Below are 22,888 nucleotides of genomic sequence, written 5' to 3'. Positions count from 1 at the left end.
GGACTGGGCATCCCAGGGCACAGCGCGGCTGCTTTTGGGGTGTTGGCACCTGCCCGGGGATGGCCATGGGGCATGTGGGGGGAGCTGGGGCCGTACTGGTGTGTCATAGGTTAGCAAGCATGGTGTTACTGGAGGTTCTGGGAGCCGCCCCGGCCGCCGGGTGAGCGGGGGACGAGGTGAGAAGGGGGAGAGGGACCTGGAACCCCCAAAACCAAGCACGGGGGAGGGTGGGGATGGGGGGGACGATGAAGAAGGGGCAGAAGAGCTGGGGAAAAGAGGGGGCTGGGAACCCCAGACAGAACGGGAGCGGGGTGGGACACCCAAATTGAGTTGGGAGGGGTCTGTGGATTGGGGGAACGCTGGGAAAGGGAAGGAGGGGGGAGGGAAAGGTGGGGTGGGGATGGAAGAAGGGCCGTTCCAGGGGTGTCCAGCCCTGTCCCCCAGCACCTGAGCCCTGGAGCGATTCCCTGCGGCTCGGGAGGGGCGGATCCGCACTGGGGGGTCCCCAAAGCTCCTGCCCATCCCTGGAGGCTCATGGGGGGTTCCCCCCACCCAGCAGCCGGTGCTGCGGCGGCCGTGGGGCAGCGACGGGTGGGAAGGGGAGTCCGGGGTGGGAGCGGGGGAGGAGCGGAAGGACGAGGAGGGAGAGAGAAGCAGGAGGAGCAGGAACAGGAGGGGAAGGAAGAGGAGGAGCCCGAACAGGAAGAAGAAGAGGAGAATCGGAGGCGTCCGCCGCCGCTCGCTGAGTCCACAGCGCCCCTGGGCCCGACTGCATCTCATCCCCCCGCATTCCGCAGGTGACCGGGGAGGGGAAGTTCGCCCCAAATCTATCGCGGGATCTCCGGGAGGATTTTTTCTGGGGAGGTGTTTGGAGCTCGCAGATTCCGGAATCGAGTCGCAAATCTATTTCGGTGTCCCTGGGAAGGTATTTTTTTATTTATATGATGAGGGAGTATTTTTGGATCTTGCAGGAGTCCAAAGCTGAGCCGTAAATGCCCCTTGGGGGGATTTTGAGGGGCCCGCGTGGCGATCGCCCGGTACCGTTGGGCGGGACTTGGGTTTTGGGGATCCCCGGGAGAGCCGGGGGGTGAAACACGGGAGCCCCCGGTTAACAGACCTAGGGGACCCCCGGCAGCCTGGAGGGGTGGGGGAGCCTGGAGATGAGTGGGGTTCGGGCCCCCTGACCCTGAAAGTGTTGGCGGGGAGAGGGGGAAGCCCCGAGTACTTGGAGGGGGAGGGATGCCTAGGAGGGGGACCATAGGACCCCTAGGAGCCGAAGCAGAATCAGGGGAGGATGACCCCTGAGACCCCCGAAATGCCCCCAGCATCCCTAAGCAGGACTTGGGAGAGGTTATCCTCAGGACCCACAGGCCCCCCAGCAGCCCTGAGAAGAGGGACCCCCATAACCCCAAAGTAAGGACACTGGAAACAGGGAACTCCTGGGAGAGTTATTTTGGACTCCTTGATTTCTGGAGGTTTTTGTGGACACCAGACCCACGGTGACTTCTAGAGATGGACTTGGACAGTGGAACCCTCAAAGCCAACACTCTCACATCTTGTTTTTCCCCCCAAACCAGGATTTCCCATTCCCAAACCTTGGCCGGATGGAGGAAGAGGCTGCAAGGAAGAGGAAGATGCCCCAGGACACCCAGGCAGGTGAGGAGGAAGTCCCTGCCCCTTTCCCCCTCTCTCCTGCTCCATCTCCCAGCCCAGCATCGCCCCCGGCTGCAGGACAACCCCGCTGCCGACGCCGTCCTGCCGGGCACGGACTGGGGGGATCTCCTTCCCCTTCCCTCTGGCACGGAGGCAAATCCCATCCTCTCCTTGTCCTTCCTCCCCCAGACAACGAGCTGAGCACGGAGCCCAGGGAGGACAAATCTCCATGGCAGAACCTGGTGGAAGAGGCCGTTTTTAGTGGCTCCACGGCGCAGGAATCCAACGGGGAGGAAAAGCCCTGGAGATCCCGCAGGAGGAGGGGCTGCAAACGCAGCCCAGGGAGCTCTGAGGCAGAAAGACCCACCCTGTTCCAGGAAGGCAGCTGGAGATCCAGCCAGAGCTCGGAGCTGGGGGTCCATGAGCAGCTTCATGATGGGGAGAAGCCCTACAAATGCTTGGAATGTGCAAGGAGTTTCAGCAAGAGATCCCGCCTGGTCCGCCACCAGACAATCCACACGGGGGAACGGCCCTATGAGTGTGGAGAATGTGGAAAGGGCTTCAGAGACGCCTCCGACCTGATCCGCCACCGGACAGTCCACACCGGGGAACGGCCCTACGAGTGTGGAGAATGCGGGAGGGGCTTCAGCATCAGCTCCCACCTGATCACCCACCAGAGAATCCACACTGGGGAACGGCCCTACGAGTGTGGAGAATGTGGGAAGAGCTTCAGCCTGAGCTCCAGTTTGAAACGCCACCAGAGGATCCACACTGGTGAACGGCCCTATGAGTGTGGGGAATGTGGGAGGGGCTTCAGGAAGAGCTGCCACCTGATCCACCACCAGATGATCCACACTGGAGTACGACCCTACAAGTGTGGGGAATGTGGGAAGAGCTTCCGTGACAGCTCTGGCCTGATCATGCACCAGACAGTCCACACTGGGGAATGCCCCTACAGGTGTTCAGAATGTGGGAAGAGCTTCAGCCAGAGATACAGCCTGACCTCCCACCAGAAGATCCACACCAGCGAGAGGCCCTAAGAGTGTCACGAACGTGGGAAGAGCTTTTCACAGAGCTGTCACTTGACCCAACACCAACAGAGCCACCAGTAAGGGAAGCCCTGTGAGTCCCCTGAGTGCAGGAAGATCTTTGTGCACTGCTCCAACTCCATCCCCCTTTGGAGGACCCCTGTTAGATGATGCACAGTGCCCCCCCTTGGGCAGAGAGTTGGTGATCCATGCTCCTGGTGATCCGTGTTGGGATCATCCTGGCTGGTGGTCTCCACATCTGCCTGGCTCCCTGTGGGCACCTGGACGCAGCAGGACAAAAATCCACTGGGATGCAGACTGACGTCAGGAATTCATTGGGGACAGCATTTTTTTTTTACTTTTGACCCCAAAAACTCTCACCTTTTGCATCCAATAATTTCTTCTGGTGGCATCAAGGAATACTGGATGGTCTTGGAGGTCTTTTTCAACCTAAATCATTCCATAATTCTAATTCTCTCTGGCCCACAGGCATCTTCCACAGCCAAACCGTGATGGACTGGGGCAAAAAGCAAGATTTTGGAGACAATGGAGTGGAAACCTCTCTAAAAAACGTTCTTCCCACCCACTCAAGCACATGGATACTCAGCCAGCATGGACACGTAAATCCTTTTATTTTAGCCTTGATTTTGTTTTCATTCTTCTTCATCTCTTCACCCAACATTGGGGTAAAAATAAAGACATTGAACTAAAACATGGATGGGTACATGGAAGGGAACGTGGGGGACACAGACATGGATGGGAACATTGTGGGACATGGGTGGGGACATGGTGGGGACAGGGACATGGTCATGGGTGTGGACATGGCTGTGGATGGGGATATTGAGCGTGGGGGGTCACAGACATAGATGGTGACGTGGGGGTATATGGCCATGGATGAGGACGTGGGGGACGTAGCCATGGATGGTGACAAGTGGCCTAGGGGACAAGTCCATGGGTTGACATATCCATGCCATGAGGTGTCCCATGACCAAGGACAACACATCCCCACCACCACCATGATGACACTGTCCCCTTCATGCTACCATTTATTCCCCACTCCTCTCCTGGATGTGACACCCGCCTCGCGGGGTGTCCCCATGTCCTGGTGACCTGTGTCCCTCAGGCCACTCCCGGCAGTGGCTCCAGCAGCAGCCAAAGCCCGTTTTCGGCACGCAGGATCAGCTCAGGCTTGCGGCGCGGGGGTGGCCTCGCTGTGTCCCTCCGCAGCACGAACCGGGACAGCGTCAGTGCCACCACCACCTTCATCTCAGCCATGGCGAAGCTCTGCCCGATGCAGTTCCTGCCACCACATCACTGTCACCCCACTGTGAACCCAACCAGGGACGAGGGTGGCACTTCGGGACACTCCTGTCCCCGCCCCACCACGTACCTGGGGCCGGCAGAGAAGGGGATGAAGGATGACGGGGACCGTCCCTTGCTGTTCTCTGGGCTGAACCTCAGGGGGTTGAACACCTGGGGTGACAGCGTCATGCTGAGGGGACACAGCTGTCACCACTGTGGTGACAGGGACGCCTCGTAGGATGGCCTTACCTCAGGCTCGGGCCAGAGGTCTGGGTTGTGGTGGGTCCCGTAGATGCTCATCAGGCAGGTGACCCCTGGTGTGATGGGAATGGCCACTTTAGGGACAGCAGATGAGGGTGGGTGGTGACATTAGGGACACCCTGGCCATGGCATACCCTTGGGGATGATGAGGCCATCACGCAGGGGGATGTCCTCGGTGCAGCGCCGGGACACAGCAGTGACAGGAGGGTGCAGCCGCAGACTCTCCTTGATGCACATGGTGGTGAAGGGCAGCTGGGACAGGTCCTCCCTAGGGACAAGTGGGGGTGGCACCATGTCCCCGAGCCACATGGCCGGAGGTGGCCTTGGGGACATCTCACCATTCAATGTCCGCAGTGTCCCGGCCAGCCAGGAGCTCCTGGACCTCCTGGCGGCACCGCTCCTGGTGCTCAGGGTGGCCAGCCAGGTTGTAGAATAGCCACGCCAGGCCACTGGCCGTGGTGTCGTGGCCTGTGGGGACATTGGATGAGCAAGGGGACACCAGAGTGGCTCGTCCCCAATGGCACCTGGGAGCTGGTGCTCACCCTCGAACATGAAGGTGTCAGCCTCGGCCGCGATGTCCTCATCGGACAGGGTGTGGCCGTTCTCGTCCTGCAGGAGTGAGATGACCCATGGGCCACCTGGGACCACCAGTCTATGACCAAATCCCATCCATGGCCACCACTGTTCACCCATGGCCACCACCATCCCACTGGCCTCCACCTTTCTGGTCAGTGCTGCCCATGGCCACCACTGTTTTCCCCCCTTGGCCACCAGTATATGCCCAAACCCCCCCATGGCCACCAGCATCTCACTGGTCTATGGCAAACATTTCCATGGCCACTGCCACCCTCTTGACCACCTCCATGCCCCCATAGCCACCACCCCTGACCCCCCAGCCCCACCTTGGTGAGCAGCAGGAGGTCGATGAAGTCCATGCTGCGTCCCCAGTGGCCATCCAGCCAGGCCTGGTGGCCCAGGCGGGCAAGGGCACGGCGCCGGTGCTGCACCACATCAGCAGTGAAGGCGTGGACAGTGGCGCAGGCGCGGGCAAAGCGCTGACCATCAGAGGAGAGGCTGTAGAGCCACCACGGGTGGAGAAGTGGCTGGAGCTGGCGTCGGACCACCAATGAGCTCAGCTCCAGGATGGCCTGGATGTACTCACTGGGCCGCCTGCAGGAACCGGGGACAGTGGGGGGACACTGTGGCCACCAGGATGGCCAACAGGGAGGACGGCAGGGCCATTGTGGCCACCGGAATGGCCAGTGGGGACAATGGTGGGACCAGGATGGCCAATAGGGACAATGGAGGGGCCACCATGGCCTCCAGGAGGGCCAACGGGGACTATGGTGGAGCCACCGTGGTCACCAGGATGGTCAACAGGGACAATGGTGGGGTCACCACAGCCACCAGGATGGTCAGGTGGGACAGGTGACACTCACTCCTGGCAGTGGCTCTCGTGGCTGAAGATGCACTTCTGGAGTGTGTCCAGGGTGAGGAGGCTCAGGGGCTGCAGCACCTCCAACCCCACTGGCCCCCCGCCAGCTGCCACTGTTGCCACCCTCCACTTGGCCTGTGGGGATGGACTGCATCAGGGAGGGAACAGGGAGGGGACAGGGACAGGGTCAGGGACAAGGGATGGGGACCGGGGGGGCCATTGGGGGTGGGACAGGGGTGGGACAGGGGGCAGAGTTGGAATGGGGGTGTGAGACAGGGATGGGGTGATGAGCGAGGGGTGGGGTTGGGGTTTGGGGGCAGGTTTGGGTTTGGGGTATGGGACAGTACAGGATTTGGGGAACAGGACAAGACTCAGGGTGCAGGACAGGACTCAGGGTGCAGCAGTGGGTACAGGACAGAGTTTTGGGTGCAGGACTCAGGGTTTGGGATGCACGTCAGAGTTCAGGGTGCAGGTCAGGACTTGGGGTTGAGGTCAGGATTTGGGGTGCAGGTCAGGATTTGGGGTGCGAATGAGGACTCGTGCGCATCTCGGATCTCTCACGAGCAGCACGCGAGTGCTCTGGTTGAAGATTCCCAGGTAATTCCGAAGCACATCCCCGTGGAAGGCAGGCGTCAGGAGTCGCCGGTGCCGCGCCCAGCGCTGCCCGCGGCTCAGCAGCAGCCCCTCCCCTAGGGGGGACACCGGGGTCCGCCAGGGGCACCCAGGGGGGTTGTCCCTGTCCTCCGCTGCCCCTGACCCCTGTGACACATCCAGATCCATCCTGCGGGCACCCAGGGGGTCTGTCCCGTCCCCCACTGCCCCTGTTACACACCCGGATCCATCTGGGGAGGCACTCAGGGGTGCTGTCCCCTGTGACACCTCCATTCGGGGGGCACCCAGGGGTGGTGTCCCCACCCCAACCCCCCCCCACTCACCCAGCCAGGGCTTGAGGAAGCTGTAGAAAAGTTCGTCCTTGGGAGCCACGAAGGCTGTGGGGGACAGAGATAGGGTGAGCAGGGGTTCACTGGGGTGGCATCAGGTCTCCTGGATGGGGACACTGGGGGTGGGGCCCCCCTGTCTGCACCCATAACCCTCAGGTGGGGACCCTGGGGTGGGCACCCTCTCCCAGCACCCATGGCCACTACAGGATGGGGGTTGGGGGGCAACCAGAGGCTGGACATGGTGACACCTTTGGGTGGTCTTGGAGAATCTCAAGGACAGATTGGTGGCCACTATGGGGTGGCATTTGGCCTGGCCATGGTGACACCTCTGAGGACCTGTGGGGTTGGGTTGGTGGCCACTGCCCGGGCACTGCCAGGTCTCTGTGCCAGCTGCGGTGACACCCGTGGGTGGCCCTGGGGACCCATTGGATGTCCCATGTCCTACCTGAGGCACTGAGGAGTGGCCGGAGGGTGCTGGGGTGGAAGAGGCGCAGGACGGGCAGCCAGGGAAGTCCCCACCAGAGGCAGCCGTGACGGTACTGGGCCACCAAGGCGTCCACCTGCTGTAGGCCTTGCTCCGTACTCTGCCCCTGGGGACAGCAGCGGACATGTGTGTCATCAGGGGCACAGACAGGCTTGGGGACACATGTGTCCTCAGGACACTGCCAGCCCTGGGGATATGTGTGTCAGCCTCCTCTGTCCCCTCACAGGTGCCACTACCCCATCCTCACTGTCTCTTTGCCAGTGCCACCACCCTGTCCTCACTGTCCCTCCAAGTGCCACCACTCCATTCCTCCTGTCCCCTTGCAGGTGCCACCAGCCCGTCCTCACTGTCCCCCCAAGTGCTACCACTCCATTCCTCCTGTCCCCTTGCAGGTGCCACCACTCCAGGTGCCACCGGCCGTGCCCTTACCATGCCGGTGTGTCCCAGCAACCAATTGCGCCAGGGTGGGATGGGGAACTTGTTCAGCTGGCGACAAGTGGCCCGGAATCGGGTGACAGCCACCAGCGCATCCCAGAGCCACCGCAGCAGCAGGGCCACCACGAAGGTGCCCAGGGCCACCGCGCCCAGGGAAGCTAGCCCCGCGGCCACCGCCATGGAACCGCTCCTGGGCACAGGCTGGGGACAGGGCAAGGGTCGGGCGCGGGCGGTGTCGCCCGCGGGGTCACGTGGCCCCGCGCTGGGTGTCACCGGATGCCTCCAGGTGGCTTTTGTCGCAATGCGCGTCCTGGTGGCAGCGTCCCCTCCCCTCCGTGTGTCCCCGTCTCCCTGTGTGTGTCCCTGTCCCCACTTGTGTCCCCGTCCCCCTTCCGTGTCCCACTCTGTGTGTCCCTGTCCCCCACCCGTGTGTCCCTGTCCCTCTCCACGTGTCCCCTGTCCACTGCCGTGTGTCCCTGTCCCCCCCGAGTGTCCCTGTCCCCATCTTCCCCGTGTGACCCTGTCCGCTTCTGTGTGTCCCTGTCCCTCCCCGTATGTCCCCTGCCCCCCGCCCCCGCCGTGTCCCGCAGGGTGTCTCCATGTCCCGCAGGATGTTGCCGTGGCTGTTCCTTGCGCGGAGCATCTGTGCCCGTGCCGGAACACGTAGGGACATGCCACGGCACCCCGTGACACCTTTTGACCTCTGGTTTTGTCTCTGTTCTTTTCTCCTTGGTTTGGGTCCTTTCCACCTCTTTTGGGTCCTTTAACTCTATTTTGGGTACTTTCCCTTCTTCTACGTCTTTTCCCCCCGTTTTCGGTCCTTTCCCCAGTTTTAGGTGCATTGTTCAGATTTTGGGTCCTTTCCCTTAATTTTGGGTGCCCTCCCCCTGCTTTGATGCATTTTTGGGTGTCTTTCCCCCCTCAACCCCCTCCCCACCCTTCTCCTCACACACCCTCACCCCCTGCCCACCCTTTTTCCCCCAGGTGTCCCCACGGATGTCCCCCACACCACATGGACTCCATAGGTGACATCATGGATGTCCTCGAGTCTCCAGCCCCGGGGCAGCTCCCCCGTCACCACCACGGCACTGGGGCAGGTGCTGGGGGTCTGGAGCACCCTGGAGTGCCAGGCCGTGCTGGGCAAGCACCCCCAGGACCTCCCCAGCTCTCACTCCCGGGCAGTGGCAGCTCCTGACCGAGCTCCTCTGCCATGACCCCGTGACACTGGACACTCAACGGCTCCACGGTGGCCCTCAGTCCCCTCCTCGCCAGCATCGAGATGGGGCTGAGATCTGGAGGATTTGGGTGGCCTCTCCCCAGCCTCAACCCCCTGCCGATCCTCTCTTCACTGTCACCACCGCCGAGGCTTTGGGGACATCTCTCCTGGTGACAACAATGGGATCATGCTGGGACCCAGCGGCTGCTGGGATGACATGGGGAACTGCCAAAATTACATCTTGCAGGGCCTCCCATCCCCTGTCCCCGATGCTGTGGCCACCATGGATGGGGTGGTCCTGGGGGTGTGACTGGCCCGGGAGCCCCTCCTGCTGGCCAAGCTGCTCTGAGGCTACTGCAGGACCAGCAATGGCTTGGAAATGAGGAGATTCCCCAGCACTTACTGGCACCGGGATTTCAGGGCGCTGGTGGGGCCAGGAGAGCTGGAGAAGGAGGAGACAAAAGGAGGTTTTGGTGGTGCTATGGGTGCTGTCACCCACCTGGCATCTCCTGAGGGATGTGAAGACACAGCAGGTGGTGACCGTGGCTCGTTGGGTGTCACGGGAGTTCAGCGAGCACTACGTGGGTATGGGCAGGGGATGTCACTTCCTAAACAGGGTTGTCACCACACAAATGGGGGCTGTCACTGCACAAATGGGGTGGGAGGGTGTGGGAGGGGACCCCAGGTGGGTGGGGTGGGGTCACTCTGGTGGGCAGGCACTATGAGGGCAGGGACAGGTGGCTTGGTGTGGTGGGACATCTTCGGGTCCCCTGGGTGGTCACCACCATGTCCCCTGGATGGCCACCACCATGCTGCCTGGGTGAACACCACTGTGTCCCCTTGATGACCTCCACCATGTCCTCTGTATGGCCACCACTCTGTCCCCCGGATGGCCACCACTCCCCTGGGTGATGGTCCCTGGGTGGCCACCACCATGTCTCCATGGCCAATACTGCTGTGTCCCCTGGACATTGGCCACCTCATGTCCTGGCCAGAGGACACCCTGAGCAGCCCCTCCCCATCCCATGGATCAGAGGATCCCCTGAGCATCCCACCCCCACCCCCTCCCCATCAGTAACTCCCAGGAGGACCCTCCCACATCCAGGCTGAAGGTCCCTCAGGTGTCCCCACGTGTCCCAAAGGACCCACTGAGCCCCTTGTCCCCATGTGGACTCTGCCATGTCCCCAAGGGCTCATGGGACACATGGAGCCCCTTGCCCCTGCAGAGTGCCTGAGCATTGTGCCCCGCTGCATGTGGGGGGCCCGTCCGTGCTGGGGCACCCTGTAATTGCTGCAGCTCCTGCTGGGCTCCATGTTCCTCCACCACACCCTGGAGCCGACACGGCCATGCCAGAGCTTCTGCCCCTGTGCCTGTGCCATGAGGGACAGGCAGAGCTTTCACCAGGACACCCGCACCTGGGACAACATTGGCTGCAGGTCATTGTCACCCCTCGAGGGAGCTGTCATTGTACCCTTGTGGGCCCTGTCACCCCCTGAGAGACCCGTCGCCTCCCAAGGTCCCCATCACCCCCTGCAGTCACTATGACCCCCTGTGGTCCCTGTCACCCACTGTGGTCCCCATCACTGTCCCCTTGTAGTCCCCACCATTGTCCCCCCGCTGTCCCTATCACTGTCCCACTGTGGTCTCTGTCACCCTCTGTGGTCCCTGTCACCCACTGTGGTCCCCATCACTGTCCCCTTGTAGTCCCCACCATTGTCCCCCCGCTGTCCCTATCACTGTCCCACTGTGGTCTCTGTCACCCTCTGTGGTCCCTTTCACCCCCCATGGTCCCCTTGTAGTCCCTACCATTGTCCTCCCCATGATCCCCACCACTGTCCCCATCAGGTCCTTGCAGCTTCGTGGTGGGCTCAGACGGATACCTGTACGAGGGTCGGGGGTGGTGCTGGGTCGGTGCCCACACCAAGTACTACAGTACCAAAGGCTTGGGCATTGGCATCATCTGGGACTTCTCGGCCACCCTGCTGGACCCCGACGCCCTGGCCCTGGTGCAGGATGAGCTCCTGCCCTGTGTTGTCCACTCTGGCCTCGTCTGGCCAGACTTCACCCCATGTGCCCACCGCCAGCTCAGCCATGCCAACTGCCCTGGCAACGCCCTCTTCCAGGAGATCCAGAGCTGGCCCAGCTTCCAGGGCTTGGGGTGGGTGTCCCAGTGAGGTTGGTGGGAGGGGGTTTGGAGTGATGATGCTGGGACTGACTGCCCTGTGCCATGCTCCATGGTCATGTCCCGTGCCATGTCCTGTGTCCTGTGCCATGTCCTATGCCCTGTGTCCCGTGCCACGCTCCACAGTCATGTCCCATGTCCCTGTGCTCTCTAGCCATGCCCTGTGTCCTGTGTCATGTCCCGTGTCCTGTGCCATGCTTCAAGGTCATGTCCCAACCGACGGCATGCCCTGTATCCTGTGCCATGTCCCACGCCACACTGCACACCATGCCCCACGCCATGCCCCAGGCCATGCCCCAAGCCGTGCATGGCTGCCTCGTTCTGTCACCGTCACCATCCCTGTCGCTGTCCCCATCACTGCTTCCTTCCTGCTGCTGCATTGGCCAATCCCCAGGTTAAAACCTTCGGCTTCCTTTGGGGCCAGCATGGCATTGCCCAGCCCTGGGCCTTGCTGGTGGCTGCCCAAGGTGTCCCCCAGGGTGGGGGGTGACACTGGCACACAGCTGGCACACACCTGGTATCAGGGCTGGCAGTGGGGCTGGCACCCACCTGGGACCGGGGTGGGGACTGTCCTGGATCAGTGCTTGGCATTGTGGCACCAGGCCTGGGAACTGGGACTGGGGCTGGGGAGTGGGGCTGGACACTGAGGCTGGGCTGTGGGCAGTGGGACTGGCCACCAGTATTGGGCACTGACACTGGGGACTGGACAGCTGGACTGAACAATGGGGACGGGCACTGAGGCTGGATGCTGGCACTCGGCACTGGCACTGGATATCAGCACCAGGCACTGGGACTGGACACTGGGAATGGACACTGGGACTGGGCACCAATACTGGGCAGTGAGGCTGGACACTGCGGCTGGGCATCGGCATTGGGCACTGGCACTGGGTGCTGGGGCTGGACACTGGCACTGGGCACCAGCACTGGGTGCTGAACCAGGAGCAGGATAAGCCCCTCTGCCCCTTCTCCTTTGTCCCCCTGAGCCCCCTCTTTGCCTACCCAAAGCTTGGCCGCACCTGATCCTGGCAGGATTTGGCACGTTTGGGGGATGTTTCCCACGGGACGAGGGGTGGTCTGGGAGTACTGGGTGTGCTGACTCTGGTCCCCCCCAGACCCAGATGAGAGGACCCCCTGGGGGGATGCCAGAAGACCTAAAATGAGACCTCCCCGACCTCCCAGTCCAGCAACGCCAAGGTGGGCACCCCCCACCCCTGATCCCATCCCCCCCAAGGGTGCTGGCCCCAGGGCTGACATGGAGTTGTCCCTGGCCCCTCCTCCAGGTGCTCTTGTGGAAGAGGCTCCTCCAGGAGAGGAAAAGTTACAGTGGCACCAAAGCTCACAGAATCACAGATTTAACTGGGTTGTAAAAGACCTTTGAGATCAAGTCCAACCTATGACCTAACACCACCTTATCAACTAAACCATGGCACTGAGTGCCACATCCAGTCTTTTTTTATACACCGCCAGGACCGGTGACTCTACCACCCTCCTGGGCAGCCCATTCCAGTGCCCAATCACTCTTTCAGTGAAGAATTTTTTCCTAATGTCCAGCTTAAACTTCCCCTGGCACAGCTTAAGACTGTGTCCTCTCGTTCTGTCAGTGGTTGCCTGGGAGAACCAGCCCCACCTGACTACAACCTCCTTTCCAGGAGCTGTAGAGAGTGAACCAGTTGAGACAGCAGTGAAGGTCCTGATGGCAAGAGTTGCAGGACAGCATGGTGGAAGGGGTCCCAGTGACACTCTTGTCCCCACACAGTCCCTGTTTGGGGGCCCCAGTGACACTACTGTCCCTGCAGGGTCTCCACCGGAGCCATTTGGGGGGGTGGGGGGTGCTGGGGCAGTCCCGGTGATACTCCTGGTGACACTCCTGTCCCTGCAGGGTCCCCACCTGAGCAGTTTGGGGGGTTCCAGTGACACTGTTGTGTTTGCAGGGTACTTCCAAATGCAGCCAACGGGAGAGTTCCCGGCTCACAGGGGCCCCACTCACAGGGACTTTGCTGCTCACCGCTGCTGCGGCCCAGCACAGCTCCAGGGGGCTCCTTTGGCACCCTGGGGTGGCCTTTAGTCACAACAAGGTTTCATCCTGGCCCCCCTTTGGGTTGGCAGCTTTCTCTGAAAGTCGGAGAATGAGAATGTGGTGCCACTCAGGCAAAAACAAATGCCAAAGTTTGTTAGACAAAAAAACAAAAGCAGAAGCACAGTAGAACACAGGAGTTCCTGGGAGCACACAGTGTTTCTGAGAAGCTCCAGAGCAGTTCAGCCCAGGTGGGGTCCATCAAGGCCAAGGCCTAACCAGCATTTCTCAGATCATGGTGTGGCCTGAAAAAGGGCAGGGGGGGATGCACCAGCACAAGCAGTGAGATCACCCCTGCTCACAGGCCCTCCATGCTGACATCTCATGTCATCCTGGGACTCTTTCATCTTCCAAAGACATCTGAGGGCAGGGCCACTCACAGTGACTCCGTGGCAAAACCAGAGGTGTCTCTAGGTGCTAAGGAGCCCTTTTGGCACTGGCACTCCCCGGGGTTCCATGGGGACATCCCAGGGCTCTCTATGTTCCTAAGGAACAGGCAGGGGAAGGGCAATCCCAGGGCCTCCAGGGTAACATCCCAGCAATCTCCACACTGCTAAGGAGCCACGATGTCACAGGAACTCACAGGCCATCTACACTGACATTCCAGAGGGCTCCCTGCTGCTGGAGAGCAGTGATGTCACAGGCACTCACACTTGGCCCCTGGAGACATTCCAGGAGGTTCCATGTTGCCAAACAGCTGGGATGTCACAGGCACTCACAGGGGCTCCGTGGGGACATCCCAGGGGTCTCAAAGGCTGCAAAAGAACCATGAGGACTCGTGCTGCCATGGGGGCTCCATGGGGACATCCCGGGGTCTCCATGTTGCTAAAGAGATGGGATGGCACAGGCACTTTAACATCACTTAAAGAATCATGGGAAAGGTATCAGGAAAAAAAGATTTCATATCAAAGCCACAGCAGGACAAGGTTCCTTGCCAAGCTTCACTCTACTCCTGACACGACGGTTAAGGCACAGCGAGGAAAAGCAACAAACAAAATCCAGAGTCAGTCAATCCAAAATGAAATACCATGAAAATCATCTGTGCATGTGTGTGAGTGTGTGCATGTCTTTGTAAAGATGATATAAAGAGTAAGGATAAAAAGAACATGGCCTAAAAACAACAGCACTTCACTTAACTAAAAGGTTGCAACATTTAAACTTATAAGTTAAACTTAACCATTTAGTAATGGAATAATCCTGAAAAGCTTTTAGACTCAACCATACCTGAACTTAAACAACACTTAACTGAGAACTGAACTCAAACCCGACACCTCAGAACAGGACCCACACAGGATTCACCATACCTCTATAGTAACTTTACTTACAAGCATAACTTACTTACAGTTCTAAAGCACTTAAAGATCCAGGAGAGCAGCCCCTCTCCCACGTTCCAGAGAGGACATGCACACCTGCACGCAGTGTTTACCATTCAGGCACAATCAAAGTTTCCAAGGCTGTTAAAATAAAAAAAAAGCAGGAACACGTTAGAAAGCACCGGTTGCTGGGAGCGCACGTTGTTTTTGATAAGCTCAAGAGTAGCTCAGCCAAGCTGCAGTTTGCCAAGGCCGAGGCCTAACCACCATTTCTCAGATCATGGGGAGGCTGAAAAATGGGAGGGAAGGGGAATGCACCACCACAAGCCATGAGATCACATCTGATCACAGGCCCTCCGTGTTGACATCCCATGTCATCACAGGGCTCTTCATCCTCCAAAGACTTCTGAGGTCACAGGCATTGACAGGGGCTCCGTGGGGACAACAGAGGGGTCTCTACGTGCCACAGAGCCCATTTGGCTCAGGCACGCACTGAAACGAAGGGTTCCAGAAAGATCTCCCAGTGGTCTCCATGCTGCTAAAGAACACCAAGGTCATAGGCAATCCCAGAGGCTCCACGGGGACATCCCAGGGGTCTCCCATCTACCAAACCACACTGAGCTCACAGGCTGTGACAGGATGTCAGTTGTGACATCAGTGGTGTCTCTAGGCTGCTGAAGAGCCCTGATGTCACAGGACATCCCTGGGGTCCGCAGGCTGAAAAAGAGGTCTCTTGTCACAGACAGTCACAGAGGTGCCATTGTGACATCCCACTGGTCTCTGCTCAGAGGAACATTGAGGTCACCAGCAATCCCAGGGGCTCCATGGAGATATCCCAGGGCTCTCAGGCTGCTCAAGAGCTCTGATGTCACCAGCAGTGACACAAGCTCCTTGGGGATCTCCGTTGCTGCTGCAGTGGCAGCTTCAGACAAAGGCTCCTAGAGCAGCACGGCCACTGAGTCACAAGGGGCACAGAGGGACCCCTGGCTTTCTCAGCTCCTTCTCACAGACAGGAGCCTGGGGCGGCTGCATCCAAGCCCAGCCTCACACTGTCACTGGTTTCAGTAACTCTGTCCAGCAGGACTTGAACATGGCAAAACAGATCAATTTATAGAAAACAAATTATTCAGTAGGAGAAATGATTTGACACAAAGGACTCGATCGCAATTATTGACTACACAGGAGAAAATCCAAACCTGCTCCTGGCAGTGTACAGTAGAGCACAATAGAGTGCACTCTATTAAAGCAGCAGGAAAGCAGTCATATTCCAGATAAGTTTAATTGGGACACATTCTGATTAGTAATACAACTAAAATAATAGGGATCAGTGATAGTCATGTTAAATGTGTGATTCTCTGCCTTGACCTTAACATCCGTTTCTGCCATGAAGACATATGGATGGGTAGTACATATCATTACAGAATCGTCCTGCCAATTTGTTAAGCTCAGTTGGTATGCCTCATTTGTCTTTGTGTAATAACCATGAGCTACATGTTGCAGCCAAAAGGCATTGCTAAGCGCCGTATTTTGGTAAATCAAGGTCCTGAATTGCTTAAAAATTCAGCTTGCCACACAGGGCCTGAAAGCCCTCCTTCTGACCACTTCAGTGTTCCCTTTGTCACTTCTGAGAAGTTTACTGGCTTTGAATTGCTGCCTATTAGGTGTCCTCTTGGTTCCCAGTCAATTATTTCTAGTCTGGTTATGCTGATGGTGTTTTTACCTGGAGTAGGTAGTCTACATGAAAGCCAATTAAGCTTTACCCACCGACAGTAGTGCCTCAAGGCATTTTGCAAATGGGAAGATGAGCAGGTGCAGCCAACGTGGTGTTACTCACCACCTTGCTACTGTTAATGCCTGATAGAGACACAAAAGTAAGGTTTGCTGAGTGGTTTTGGGTGTTCTCATTGTCTTGATAGTGTAAGTAAAAACATTCCTGTAAAATCAAGGCACCCCAAGATAGGTTTTTTAGCAATACAAATTGGGAGCAACTCAGTGTAAAATGTTTGGGAACCATTATTTTTGATCCATTCTTTATCCTCCTCCAAAGGTCCCCATGGTGGAAGCCAAACACCTCCTGTCCATTTTGTATCATTACTTGCTATGGGCAGCTCAACACCCCACCAGGTAAGAGGTCTAAAAATGGGAGGATCAATAATGTGAGCCCAATATACCTGTTCTGCAGTACCAAAGGCACAATAAAAAGAAAACGGAGTAAACTTCTTACAGTAGTGTTGCTAGCTACTATTTCTAGGTAGGCCAGGAAGGTTTTCTCTGGGGCTGGTGCTTCTCCTACATCGTGCATCAGGATTGCAGCTCTCTGTTGCAGTCGCTTCAGCATCCCCCCTATTATCCCTGGGTTTGTCCACTGCTGATGGCTGGTGTCGCGTGGAGCCTCTTCGTCGGTATTGAGTCTCTTCAGCTGGGGTATCGGGTTGTTGGGCTGGTCTTTCCAGCTCATGGTACAGTTTTAGCAGATGAGCTAAACCACTTCGGACCTGTTGGCAACTGAACACGTGCACACCCTTTCCCCCAGGTTAGTAAATCAGCTGGGCCTTATCATTGCACACCCAATTGTGCATCTTTACATAAAACTTTTGGAAATTGGTCCTGCGCATGCAAACCTTCAGAGCCATGTCACTCTGCCGGGGATTAAGACTGATGATCTGCATTCAAAAAATGTTAGCGTAACTTCCGCATTATCTAATTGTTCTTGAGGAGCCATATTCCCCCTTTTTTCTTTTGTTCTTGTTTTAATAACATGTGCTTCTCTTACTATGAACCTTAAGGCAACACAAAAGTAAAACAATACATGTAATAAAACAATAAGCTCACTATGTGCTCAGCTTTAGCACCAAGCAAAAATAAGCAAGGTAATACATGTAATCATTACTACAGAAGAGAAAGGATAATGCTTTATAAAGATACACCTCAGCTGCCTAAATACTTTACCATCACCTAGAGTCTGCCATTGCTGGGGAGCCCCATTGCACAGCAAGGACCTGGAGAACCTTTCCCGGGTGAGGTTTCCAAGTTTACCCTTAAAGGGGGTCCAGCTTTTATAAGCCCAAATCAGCAAGTCAAAGTGACTTATTTATATTTTTAGCACAGGAACACCTGGGTCTGTTGGCACACTTCCTGACCAGCCGGGGCCATGGCTCTGCCAGAGCCTAGGCCTTGACTGGGAGGATTTTCCCTAAAATATCCTAAAAACAAGCCTGTATTAATATTATGTGGGGAAGTTTCTCAAAATGAAACATTTCTTGCAGATAACTACACAAGGTTATGTGAAAGCTTCTCAAGTAGACAGTTTGGCTTTGTCATCTCTTTTTAGGTAAATAATCAATGGTAACAAGAACAACCTGCAAACGACCAAAGGCATGCATATGACTAACATCAAATACTATCTGATGGCGAATTTCCTTTATAAAGGCTCCGTGTATTCATGTTATGACATTAACAACACATTCAGAATCACTAATCATATTGACTGCTTTTTGTGCAAAAATCGTTAAAGCTAACACTGCTGCACGGAGTTCAACCTGTTGAGTGGAACCACCTGTTTGATTTATTGCATATTTCCATTCATGATCTTCTTGCCATGTAATGGCTGCCTTCACTGTGTGTCCTGATCTGTCAGTAAAATCATTACATGCACCAGGAACAGGCCTGCGGCACACAATGGTTTGTAGTGTTAAAGGCAAGTGAACAACATTTCTGCAACCATTTGTCTCTGAAGGTAAAGAGAAAGAAATCTGTCCTACAAATTCTACCAATGCTGCATGAAAAATATCTGAATTCTGTAACAAATACTCATAACTGTCAAGAGACAGTAGTAAATGAATAAGCTCTGGATCATATCCCATCAATTGCACGATGCAGGTTCTGCCCTTCTTAATTAAAGATGCACAGAGCTCTATCAGGGTAGTGTTAGTGTTCTTAGGTGTATTTGGTAAAAAAAATTCATTCCAAGTAGATCGTTCTATCTCCCTGTTAAATTATCCTATTAAAGCTGTGGGATAAGGTGCAGTAGGGAATAAAAAGAAGTGAACTGGTAAAGCTGAAACGAATCAGTGCAGACAAAACAATGCAGTGGAGATTCGTTAGCTAATTATATCTAATTCTCGAACAGCTTCTGCAGATAATGTTTGTGGGGAAGTCAGGGTCTTCTTTCAAGTGAGCAAATAAATGCTTTAACTGATGAGTGGCTAAACCTAGCATGGGTCTTACCCAGTTAACTGCTCCCAGTAACTCTTGTAAATCATTCAATGTTCTGACATCAGGCTTTAAAGGTAATTGCAGTGGTTTCACATTTTATTTAGCTAATATCCACCCTAAATATTTCCAAGGAGGGATCTTCTGATTTTTTTCGGGGGCCACGTGCAACCCATGCTGAGTAAGATTAAGATGCCAAATAGTATCTTGCAAATATGAATCATCCAGTGCACAAACTAAAATATCAACCATATTGTGATAAATGGTGTTCTGAGGATACTGAGCCTGCACACAGGCCAGGGTATTGGCCACAAAAAGCTGACAAATAGGCTATTTATCATCCCCTGAGGCAGCACCATCCAGTGATGTCTATGCATGGGCTCAGCATTATTAACTGAAGGGACAGGAAAGGCAAAATACTCTCCACAGTCAGGATGTAAAGGGATAGTAAAAAAGCAGTCTTTCAAATCAGTAACAAATTCCAATCCTGGGCAACAAAGGAGGATTCGAGGCACCCTGCTACAGGGCACTCATGGGTTTTATGACTGCAGTAATAGCCCATAAATCATGCAATAAATGCTATTTTCCCAGTTTCTGTGGGATCACAAAAATAGGTGTATTCCAAGGACTAGCAGAAGGAACTATGTGCTGCCTGTAATTATTCTTGTCCTATTCGGCTTGCCTGAATTAGCTTATCCCCTTTCAAGGCCACTAGTCTACCTAAACAACTGTGCTGTTTTGTTGGCACATCAGGAGTCCCAGCCATCCTCTAAATACTTTCCTGGACAGGTGCCAACATGCTCAGCTCTTTGAACAACTGAAAACATACATTTTACCCTATGGTTTCAACACTGATGGTGCCAAGTTCACCTCTTATTTGTAGGCCTGTGACTCCAATAATGTTAGCAGTCTGCATGCAGAAGAAAAATCTTTAATTCTGGGACAGCCTCAGAAAACAATGTGGTTCCTGTAAAAGATAGTCCTCCAATTTTAAGTTATATTGTGGGTTTTCCTTTCAGAGGCTTGGAATGAAAATTACTGTAACCTGTAACCTCAGAAAAGAGACAAAGTATACAAAACATGGGCTTTCCAGGAGAAATATTCTGTCCTGGTGAAATCCAGCAAAAGTAGAAAGCCTGCAGAATGTCTTAGGCTAAGCAGTAATAGTGAGAAAAAGGGGGAAAGGAGCTTCAAGCTACCTAAGCCAGAAATACCTTGCTTCAGTTTTCAGCCCACATCTGTTTCTCTACTCCTCCAATGTTACCAAATTCCAGGTACCCCAGCAATTCCTACCAAGGGAATGTCACCCAAGTTTTACTGTTGCTTTCAACACAGATGTCATTTCATTTGGTTCCCCTGCCCAACGTTTTTTATAATCCAAGTTTTTATTATTGTTGTTATTTCTCCTTCATTCTGCTGCAACGCTTTTTCTTGGTGAAAACCGGAAACAAATTTAAAACACAACTCAGTTTCACGAACTAAAGAAGTTCTTTGAGAAAACATTCGCGGATTGAGCTGCGAAGCGCTGGAGACTGAAGGCAGGTGCCCATGTGTCCCTGCCCCCGGCGAGCCGGGCGCGCACGGCGCGGGGCGGCTCCGGCCCGCCCGTGCTGGGACTGCTGCTGCTGCTTCTGTGGCGCTGCCAGGCCCCGGACGGAGCTGCTGCAGCCGCGGGGGAAGCAAGGCGGGGCACACCGAGCGCTGCGGAGCAAGGAAGCGGCGGCGCTGCCGGAGCCGCCCCGACCCACCAGGCAGCCCCCGGGACGAGGGGGCTGACGAGGGCACATAAGGTGCAAACGTCTCATCGCTAAGTACCGCAGGGGGAGTATGGTGCTAAGATGGTTGTTTTAAGGGAAAATACAGGTCTGTCTCCTTTCCAGGACTAAGAGGAGCTGACGGTGATATGTCCTTATCTGGCTCATTATCACTATCCTTATCCAGCACTCCCCGCCTCACCTGCTCGCAGGGGCTCTAAAGCACTCATCAGAAACCACCACGTTATTATTACCAAATCAGGAATCGATAAACCTAAGTCCTTATGTGTTCGTAAATGCTCTCCTACCTTAACATCAAAGCTTCTCTCATGTAGAACAGTTACTGTGCTCTTCAACCAGTAATAAAAGTTGCTCTAACTGCTTATAGGAAATTTGATGTCCTGCAGCATGGAGAATCTGTTGCAATACCTTTAAGCTGTACCAATGCCCCTGGGACACGCCCCTGTCCCATGATATTATCCTCACAATCCTGTGGTTCTTCATCCAGCGAATACCACTGACCCAATTTCATAGGGTGTGCCAGCAATTTGTCCCCCATTGGATTGCGGTTCGCTGAAAGATCCCCTGTCGTCGTATCACGGCTGTGATCTGTTCGCATGTCAGGGGTCACTGCATGTTGGCGAGTGGTTTAAATGCAAAAAATCCCTAAATATAAAAATACATGTATGCCTCCACAATGATAAAAAATACACCGATAGAGTGTTATAGTGTGGGGCTCGGCAGGAGTTCTTTTTCTCTTCGTCTTCATCCCCTTTTTTCTCAGGTGAACCCCCCTTTATTTAATCCTGGTACAGATAAACGTTTGTCTTCTTATTGGTCCCCAGGGCCTCTTTCTGATTTTGTAACACACAAAACATGTCTCAAGCATTCCATGCATGTGATTGCTTTCAATCACAATAAGCCACACAGTCACATTCACACAGCGGTTTTCCACCAAGAAATGAGATTCCACAGCATCCTTCAGCAAGCACACAATGTAGAAGGGCCCTTAGGGTTAACATTTTCTTGTTCTAATCTTGGTCAGGATGCCAGGTGTTTGGCACCGCTCCACAGTGTATGTGTGTCTCTGTGTGTGTGTCCCAAAGGGATAGAAAGGGTAAGGATAAAAAGAACATGGCCAAAAGGCTCAACAGCACTTCACTAACAGCACCTCACCTTGAGCAACATTTCCCTCTATAACCTCAGCTAAACTTAACAATTTAGCAGAGGAACAACACTTGCAAACTTTCAGTGTTGTTAAGTTGAAGTACGGTTAACTTAGAACTTCACTGAAACCCAGCACCTCAGCAAAGGACCCCCACAGGCTTTACCACAGCACAAGAGCAACTTACAGGCCTGACCTAGGGCCAAACCTAAAGCACTTCAGAGTCCAGGGGAGCAGCTCCTCTCCCACCTTCCAGAGAGCACATGCACACCTGCACACACACAAGCACACAAAGAGCCTGCACAAGGTACCTGTGAAAAATTCCCCTCCAAGGCACTGAAATACTCCCTGCAGATGCCTTGGCATCTTCTCACCAAAGGGAAAAGGCTGAGGCCTCCAGGAGTGGGGGCGTCGGCAGCCCAGGAGCCATCGTCCTTCAGGGATCCCCCGAGTGCAGCCAACGGGAGAGTTCCTGGCTCACAGGGGCCCCACTCACAGGGACTTTGCTGCTCACCGCTGCTGCAGCCCAGCACAGCTCCAGGGGGCTCCTTTGGCACCCTGGGGTGGCCTTTAGTCACAACAAGGTTTCATCCTGGCCCCATTTGCGATTGGCAGCTTTCTCTGAAAGTCGGAGAATGAGAATGTGGTGCCACTCAGGCAAAAACAAATGCCAAAGTTTGTTAGACAAAAAAACAAAAGCAGAAGCACAGTAGAACACAGGAGTTCCTGGGAGCACACAGTGTTTCTGAGAAGCTCCAGAGCAGTTCAGCCCAGGTGGGGTCCATCAAGGCCAAGGCCTAACCAGCATTTCTCAGATCATGGTGTGGCCTGAAAAAGGGCAGAGGGGGATGCACCAGCACAAGCAGTGAGATCACCCCTGCTCACAGGCCCTCCATGCTGACATCTCATGTCATCCTGGGACTCTTTCATCTTCCAAAGACATCTGAGGGCAGGGCCACTCACAGTGACTCCGTGGCAAAACCAGAGGTGTCTCTAGGTGCTAAGGAGCCCTTTTGGCACTGGCACTCCCCGGGGTTCCATGGGGACATCCCAGGGCTCTCTATGTTCCTAAGGAACAGGCAGGGGAAGGGCAATCCCAGGGCCTCCAGGGTAACATCCCAGCAATCTCCACACTGCTAAGGAGCCACGATGTCACAGGAACTCACAGGCCATCTACACTGACATTCCAGAGGGCTCCCTGCTGCTGGAGAGCAGTGATGTCACAGGCACTCACACTTGGCCCCTGGAGACATTCCAGGAGGTTCCATGTTGCCAAACAGCTGGGATGTCACAGGCACTCACAGGGGCTCCGTGGGGACATCCCAGGGGTCTCAAAGGCTGCAAAAGAACCATGAGGACTCGTGCTGCCATGGGGGCTCCATGGGGACATCCCGGGGTCTCCATGTTGCTAAAGAGATGGGATGGCACAGGC

At 55.3% G+C, this 22,888-nt stretch overlaps 2 protein-coding genes and 1 pseudogene across 6 annotated transcripts in view; 2 read left to right on the top strand and 1 right to left on the bottom strand.

Annotated features, from left to right (window-relative positions):
- The first annotated feature begins 671 nt into the window (after nucleotides 1-671).
- Nucleotides 672-3,393, top strand: LOC116439111 (zinc finger protein 239-like). 2 transcript variants are annotated; one of them, XM_032098223.1, is made up of 3 exons: nucleotides 672-797; nucleotides 1,578-1,656; nucleotides 1,843-3,393. In XM_032098223.1, exons 2-3 carry the CDS (start codon nucleotides 1,605-1,607, stop codon nucleotides 2,691-2,693), a joined length of 903 nt encoding a protein of 300 aa, XP_031954114.1. In that variant the 5' UTR covers nucleotides 672-797; nucleotides 1,578-1,604; the 3' UTR covers nucleotides 2,694-3,393. The 2 variants fall into 2 exon arrangements, with proteins under 2 accessions (XP_031954114.1, XP_031954115.1); XM_032098224.1 differs by having other exon boundaries at nucleotides 672-925.
- Nucleotides 3,297-22,888, bottom strand: part of LOC116439108 (cytochrome P450 4F22-like) — a 63,883-nt gene continuing 44,291 nt past the window's right edge. For 3 of the 4 annotated variants that reach the window (XM_032098216.1, XM_032098218.1, XM_032098217.1), the window contains exons 4-15: nucleotides 14,355-14,466; nucleotides 7,066-7,210; nucleotides 6,615-6,668; nucleotides 6,241-6,368; nucleotides 5,684-5,814; nucleotides 5,147-5,414; nucleotides 4,787-4,853; nucleotides 4,583-4,712; nucleotides 4,379-4,512; nucleotides 4,233-4,297; nucleotides 4,072-4,154; nucleotides 3,297-3,981 (exon numbers count right to left, since the gene is read on the bottom strand). In XM_032098216.1, the coding sequence (XP_031954107.1) occupies nucleotides 3,801-3,981; nucleotides 4,072-4,154; nucleotides 4,233-4,297; nucleotides 4,379-4,512; nucleotides 4,583-4,712; nucleotides 4,787-4,853; nucleotides 5,147-5,414; nucleotides 5,684-5,814; nucleotides 6,241-6,368; nucleotides 6,615-6,668; nucleotides 7,066-7,210; nucleotides 14,355-14,441 (1,473 nt within the window). In that variant the 5' untranslated portion in view covers nucleotides 14,442-14,466 and the 3' untranslated portion in view covers nucleotides 3,297-3,800. Of the gene's footprint in view, nucleotides 3,982-4,071; nucleotides 4,155-4,232; nucleotides 4,298-4,378; nucleotides 4,513-4,582; nucleotides 4,713-4,786; nucleotides 4,854-5,146; nucleotides 5,415-5,683; nucleotides 5,815-6,240; nucleotides 6,369-6,614; nucleotides 6,669-7,065; nucleotides 7,211-7,533; nucleotides 7,865-14,354; nucleotides 14,467-22,888 lie in introns of those variants that run through there. The other variant, XM_032098215.1, reaches the window with a different exon arrangement.
- Nucleotides 7,841-10,930, top strand: LOC116439122 (annotated as a pseudogene).

This window comes from Corvus moneduloides, unplaced genomic scaffold (genome assembly GCF_009650955.1).
Source record: "Corvus moneduloides isolate bCorMon1 unplaced genomic scaffold, bCorMon1.pri scaffold_9_arrow_ctg1, whole genome shotgun sequence".
Taxonomy (NCBI): domain Eukaryota; kingdom Metazoa; phylum Chordata; class Aves; order Passeriformes; family Corvidae; genus Corvus; species Corvus moneduloides.
The sequence above is the reverse complement of the archived record's forward strand: the minus strand, read 5'-3'. Positions and strand labels throughout refer to the sequence as shown.

Coding starts and splice junctions, on each gene's coding strand:
- LOC116439111 (XM_032098223.1), top strand. CDS start 1,605: ATGGAGGAAGAGGCTGCAAGGAAGAGGAAGATGCCCCAGGACACCCAG. Junction 1,657..1,842: donor GCCCCAGGACACCCAGGCAG/GTGAGGAGGAAG, acceptor TTCCTCCCCCAG/ACAACGAGCTGAGCACGGAG.